Consider the following 6,613-nt stretch of genomic DNA (forward strand, 5'->3'; position numbering starts at 1 on the left):
TGGCAGTGGCAGCAACGGCCCCCTTACGTGATTATTAAAGGGTACTTTTGCTGTATATAAAATTTTGCTGTATGTAAAAACCTATGTTCATAGGTTTTTTTTTTTTTTCTGTCAGCACTTTAAAGATACTGTTCTATTGTCCTTTGACTTGCTGTTGTTTCTTTGTTTCTGGTAAGTCAGCCTTCGTTTGTACTTTTGCTTCCCTATATATAAGATGTCTTTTTCTGGATCCTTTAAAAATGTCTACATTATGTTTATTTTTTAAAATTAATTGTGATATGTGTGGGCTTAGTTTTATTTCTCCTTTGTAGTTTTTACATAATTTATCAATATGTACATTTGCAACTTTTATTGACGTTGGAAAGTTTTGACCATTATGTCTTAAGATTTTTTCTTGGCGTCTTTACGCCTTGCTTTCTAGGACTGCACTTACATGCGCATTGGACTGGCAGTGTGCTGTGAGTTCGCTGGCTTTGCCACGAGCACAGGCTTCTTCCCCCATCTATCTTTGGAATTGAATAATTTTTGTCCATCTGTGTTCATGTTCACTGACTCTGGCCTTACCCGTAGTCTACTTTTGTGTAACCTTAAATATTTCAGATATTCTATTTTTATTGCTGGAATTTTCACTTGGAAATTTATAGTACTTGTTTCTGCTGAGCTTTCCTTTTAGAGTACTTTCTTTGGATGATAAATATTTTCTGCCAGTTGTAACACTGAATCTATCTCATGCTTAGCTGGTTTTCCTTAATTGGATTTTCTCTGTGGTATTGGTCACAGTTTTCTGCTTCTTCATTTGCCTCCTAACGTGGAATTTGGTCCTGAATGTTGTGAGTAGTTCATCTTAGATACTCTGAGTTTTCTTATGTTCCCCATAGGTGTTGAGTTTTTGGTTGGTGGCCATTTCACACGGCTTGGCGCCAGCCCTGGGCTGTCTTCCTTATGCCCTTTGACGCAGCTGGAAGCCTGCAGCATTTGCTGAGTGTAGCTCAGCGCTTAGCCAGGGACACAGGCAGTGCTCAGGAGCAGGACTGTGGGCTCCTTCCCTTGTCTCTCTTGCTGTGATTTTCTCCCTTAGCTTTTTTGTTTTTGAGACAAGATCTTGCTGGCCTTGAACTTACAGTGATCCTCCTGCCTCATCCTGCTTGCCGCGTGCAGGGACTATTTCCCCCCACTATTTAGAACTGTGGTCATTGTGAACTTCCTGGTTTCTTCAGGATAGGGAGAGTTTGGTTTTCTACGGAGTTTTATGTGAATTTTCTGATTGGAGCTTTTCTTTAGGAGAAAACCTTACTAACAGAAATGTTAGTGCCTTTCTTTTTCAAGTCTAGACCCTTTTCAGTTTCTGGTGTCCTTTGTGTCTTCGGAGAGTTTCTGTAGAGCACATGAAGATATTACAATTGTTTTCAGTTAGAGGCTTTATCCAGTAGGAGCTGTTTCACCATTGGGAGTTTTTGGAGTATATTTAAAGTTTAAAAGTCAACCATTAAATGTTTTGTTTGTAGTATTTTACATGACAGAATAAAATAATATTAGAAATTGAAAAGTCGTCTGATAATACTGCATTGCAAAATTAGTTTTGTTATATTTATTTAATTATGTAGTACAGGGTCTTGTTACTCAGCTCCTGCTCTTAGTGATTCTCCTGTCTCAGTGTTGGGATTACAGACATGCACCACCATGCACGTGCGCCACCACATTTGGTTTTGGCAGCTGGCACAGTGTGCCTGGGGTTTTGGGGCCATCACAGGATGCGGTACAGAGGACTGAATCCAGGTCCTTGCACTTGCCAGGTAGGTACTTAGACCACTGAGCTATCTCCCTAGCCCTAGTTTTGTTTGTTTTTTTATTTTTTATTTTTTTATTTATTTTAGGGAAGGGTTTACAGGGTGTTCAGGGTCTCACTAGTAGATCAGACTCATAGTGATCCCCCTGTTTACAGCCTCCCAAGAGCTGAAATTACAGGCTTGTACCACCACGCCCAGTCTCAGTGGCCATCTCAGCGCATTCTGGGGTTGGGCTGGCATGGCAGGCTCAGGGATTGAACTCCCAGCCCTTGTGCCTCCTTGCAGGTGCTTTAATCTGCTGAGCTATTTGGTTGGCCCCAGTTTTGTTCTTTTTAATAATTATTTCATAATGGTAATAGTTTAACATTTCAGCATGAAATATATATATTTTTTTGGATTTTTTTTTTTTTTAATTTTAGTAAGGGTCTACAGGGTCTTTAGGGCCTATAGGGTCTCTACGTAGATCAGATTTGTAGTAATCCGCCTGTGTTCAGCTTCCCAAGAGCTGGGATTACAAGTGTGTGCGCCACTGTGCCCAGTCTCAGTTGTCTTCTCATCCCACCTTGGGGTTGGGGCCAGCACGGCATGGCACACCAGGGATCGAACCTCCGACCCCTGCACCTGCCTAAGCAGGCACTTTAGTCTGCCGGGCTATTTGGCTGCCCCCGATTGGAATTATAATTTTTATTACAAAACTTTTTTTTTGTCTCTAGCTCACGTGTTTTACATAGATGGAGACACATTTTCTAACTTACGATGAAGCTTCCAAATTACATTGACCAAAGGAATGAATGCCTTTTATTTAGCAGAAGGAAGCTTTGGTCACTCTAACAATTTATTGAGGTCACTGTGGTCCATGTGCTTTAGCTCTGTCCTCTCTCGAACTGTAAACAGAATTCTGTACTCAATTTTGTGTTAACAAAAATACCCCTGAGACAAACATTTTGTCAACTGTCTTGGTTACTTTTTTCTTGTTGTTGGGATAAAATACTCAACATCCAAAATTAAGGAAGGAAAGCTTTATTTAGCTCACAGTTTGTGGAGGTTCAGTGCGTACTCGGCTGGCTGGCAGGCAGAGTGGCCCATGGCAGAGGGCAGCAGTGCATGGCGGCAGAAGACAGCAAAGAGCAAAGGGAGAAGCAGCAGCTGGGGTGGCGGCAGAGCAGAGGGGCAGAGAGCAAGCCTTTCTCCCTCTCTCATGCTGCACCCGGGCTGTCTGCTCCAGGGCAGGTGTAGCACTCACACCCGTATCCCAGCATTGGGTCATGAAGTAATTGCAAGCTCTAGAAGTTGCTCCCTGACTGCATGAGGCTTTGCGGGGACAGCTCGACACAGACCATGACAGCAGCTTAACAGTGTTGTCCCCTGCTTAGCCATGGAGTTCACTGGACAACTTGGATCTGAGTGTTTCCTTCACTGAATTGGGAATTTTTCACCCATTATTTCTTCAGATAAATGTTCAGACCCATTTTTTTCTCCTTTCCTTTTGGTATTCCAGTTGATGTGCATACGAGTGCTGCCTTTTTTGCAGGAATCTAACAGGTTCTTGGTCTTTTATTTCTTGAGACCTGTATTTTGTCGCATCTCTTTGAATAATTCTAGTTTTATATTTTAGATTTTTGTTAGTATGTGCATGAATGATGATTACATTTATTGTGAGGTGTTTGTGTATGTATATAATACATCTTATTTTTGGTTTTCCTCTTTCGCTTTCCCTCTTCTTTGGATAATTTTAGTGGTCTGTTTTTCAGTTTTCTCTTTCTTGTTTTATCTTCATTTGGGTCTGAAATCCAACCATGAATATTTTTATTTCAGAAGTTGTAGTTTTTACTTCTGGAATTTCTGTTCAGTATTTTTAAAGTAATTCATATTTTTCTTATGAATATTTTATTCATTAAAAACATTTTATTGAGAGTTGGTATAATAGTTGTCTTGAAGTCCTTTTCTTAATTTTAATATCTTCTGTGTCCTGAAGCTGGACTCAATTGATTTGCTTTTTCTTCTGAGACTATATTCTATACTGTGATGACTTTTTTGTGTATCATGTAAGTTTAGATTATATCCTGGGCGTTATGAATATACATTGTGGAGACTCCAGATTCTGCTGTTGCTCTCTGGGGAGTTTTGCTTCCTTTGTTTTGGCAGCTAGTTTTCTTAACATGACTTTGAGCTGGAGAATTTGTTTCTTAAGCAGCAGCTGTGGCTGCTTCAGTTCATATTTATCTTTAGCTGAGGAGCGTTGAGTCTATTCTGTGTAAGCACAGATTAGAAAGGATGTGGGTTTCCTTCCTACTCCATGTCTTGTGGGGTTCTCGTTTTCTCTTTAGTATTCATATGGTGGACTAGAGCTAGAGTCACTTTTCTGCCTCTTTAAGCCAGAAAAACTGTTTTTTGGCTTTTCTGTGATTCTCTGACGGCCATTGTGCTTGATGCACAACCTATAGAACCTAGCCTCAAGTTGAAGCCGAAGTGACAAGGTTCCTTGGAGTGTTTCCTGAGCTCTGTGCTCAAAATGAGTGTGAGCTTCACATAGAGTCTGTCAGCTTTTATTTATTTTTCCTGTAGGTAGTTGCTCTTTCAGTGTGTCCAGCTTTCATACTTGTGTTGTTGCAAGAAATGAATTCATCCGGTAGGTTCTTCATAACTGAGTGGAAGGAATTTTATGCTTTAGTTTTAAAGTAATTCTAAAAATAGATTGAGTATGCTATTTCTATCCTACTCACTGTATATTTGTAATAAAAAGAGGTTGCAAGTAACTTATGATATAGATATAGCACTGAGGAGTGGTTAGGGTCACAAATATTTTATTGACTGTTAACTCTGGGTTGGATGCTGAGCAGAAACAGTGATATGAAGAGGAACGAGACATTACTTACTCTCAAGGTGCTTAAAATCTGGTGGAAACAGAAAGAAGAGTGGATACTGCTCTCTGACTTGCACATGCTAGGTGACATCTGTTTCTATATTTGTGTACAGATCATTTGGAAATTTTGTTTCTCTTGGGATGGATTTCAAAGAATTTGATGAAAGGACCTTTTCCGAAAGCAGGAACCGTACCTTGTTCACTCTTGTTCTTAGGTACCAGCTTGGTCTTTGCTCAGAATATGGATTAATTCAATGAATACTTTGTCATTTTTAATTCATATGATCCTTTGCTATATTTGTAAGTATTCTTCAGACTAGAAATGTACAGAGAAGAGAAAACTGGGAGAGTTCGCCTGAATATCATAAAACTTTTTCAATATTTGAGCAAGATTTTTGAAATACTGTGTTTTGTGCGCTTGAGGGTTGTTGGGTGAGATGAGAATAATGACAAGACTGGAAAGTGGAGATGCTTAGAGGAATATTCTTCCTGTGTGCAGCGTGCGTGGAGTTTACTGTACTGTGCTCGGAGCCGGCCACAAGAAGCCGTTGTGACGGACTTAGGTTTAAATGTGTTCAGTGTTGCAAGGCTTGGCGAGGTCAGTAATGAGAGATGTTCAGTAACCCAGGAAGGATGGCATAGGGCTGGGGATGCAGCTCAGTGGCATAGCCCGAAGTCTGGAGTTCCCTTCCGTGTACCAAAAAACCCAGAAAAACAGCGCCCCCCAACCAAAGCCCTCATGGGCAGAACACCTCAGATAATTAACTCGCACAAAAGGTTTATTTTGGTCGTGTTTTCAGGGGTTTTGGGCTGTGCTTGCTTGGCCTCAGTACCTTTGGGCTCATGGTGAGGCAGCACATCATGGCAGGAAGCTGCTCATCTGGTGGCAGCCGGGAAGCAGAGTGTGTGTGTGTGTGTGTGTGTGTGCGCGCGCGCGCACGTGCGCGCTGAGATCACCCTGTGGTCCCAATATCCTCCTCTTCCAGGGACGTGCCCAGTCACCTGAGCACTTCCAGCGAGGTGCCATTTCTTGTAGGTTCCACACCTTCCGTAGTGCTGTGGGTTGGGGACCAGGCCTTTTACACATTCGCCTGGGGGACATTCAGACCCAGACTGTAGCCATGTGTAAGTAAAAGCAGGTTTCTGACAGCGCATGGGTAGATACTCGCTAGAGAAATATTCAGAGTGGAGCCAGGCACTTACAAGTGAAGTGAAGACCCAATAGGAGGAGGTGAGAGGGTTTAAAGGAAGTAGAGGGGTCTGAGACTGTTGCGTAACAGTTACAAGGCTCCTCAGTAAGTGTCTTTTTCTAACCAGAACTTTTTAGAAAAATCAACTGAAAGAGAAACTCGTCAGGAGTATGCCCTGGCTATGATTCAGTGCAAGGTTCTGAAACAGTTGGAGAACTTGGAGCAGCAGAAGTACGACGACGAAGACATCAGTGAAGATATCAAGTTTCTTTTGGAAAAGCTCGGTGAGAGTGTCCAGGACCTTAGGTGTGTTATTAGTATTTAAAAATTCTCGCATGCTGTGTTGTTGAGGGCTTGAGCAGCATGCTCTTGGCAGGTTCTTGCTGTGCTGTCCGTGGTGGTCTTGGGCTTCTGGGCTCCAGCGCTCCTTCTGCCTCGCCTCTCAAGGAGCTAGGGTTATAGTTTCACATGCTGATTTGGACAGCTTTTAAAGAAAATCTGCATACGTTGCCAAATATTAATGAGAGATTTCCTTAAGATATGCCATGTCTTCTAGTGAGATATAATTTTTACATGGTAACAGTTGGTTCAGAGTATGTGCTTTCTCATTTGGCGCTATTCATGCCATTCTATTCAGTAGGGTGATGGGATGGGTGTAGCTGGTTTGTGTTCTTGTTGTCAGAGTCAGGGTGTGAGTGTTAACAGTACACTGGGTCAATTCTTACACTGTCTGACCCTGCATTAAAGTAAATTCTTTATTCGAACAGGATACT

General features: G+C 41.8%; 1 protein-coding gene across 4 annotated transcripts in view; it reads left to right on the forward strand.

Annotated features, from left to right (window-relative positions):
- Atp6v1h (ATPase H+ transporting V1 subunit H) overlaps nt 1–6,613 on the forward strand; it is a 113,271-nt gene that overhangs the window by 61,072 nt on the left and 45,586 nt on the right. For all 4 annotated transcript variants that reach the window (XM_004633374.2, XM_023717682.1, XM_023717683.1 and 1 more), the window contains one exon: nt 5,968–6,146. In XM_004633374.2, coding sequence (XP_004633431.1) covers nt 5,968–6,146 — 179 coding nt within the window. The remainder of the gene's footprint in view (nt 1–5,967; nt 6,147–6,613) is intronic.

Source organism: Octodon degus, unplaced genomic scaffold, assembly GCF_000260255.1.
Source record: "Octodon degus isolate 3935 unplaced genomic scaffold, OctDeg1.0 scaffold00054, whole genome shotgun sequence".
Classification (NCBI taxonomy): domain Eukaryota; kingdom Metazoa; phylum Chordata; class Mammalia; order Rodentia; family Octodontidae; genus Octodon; species Octodon degus.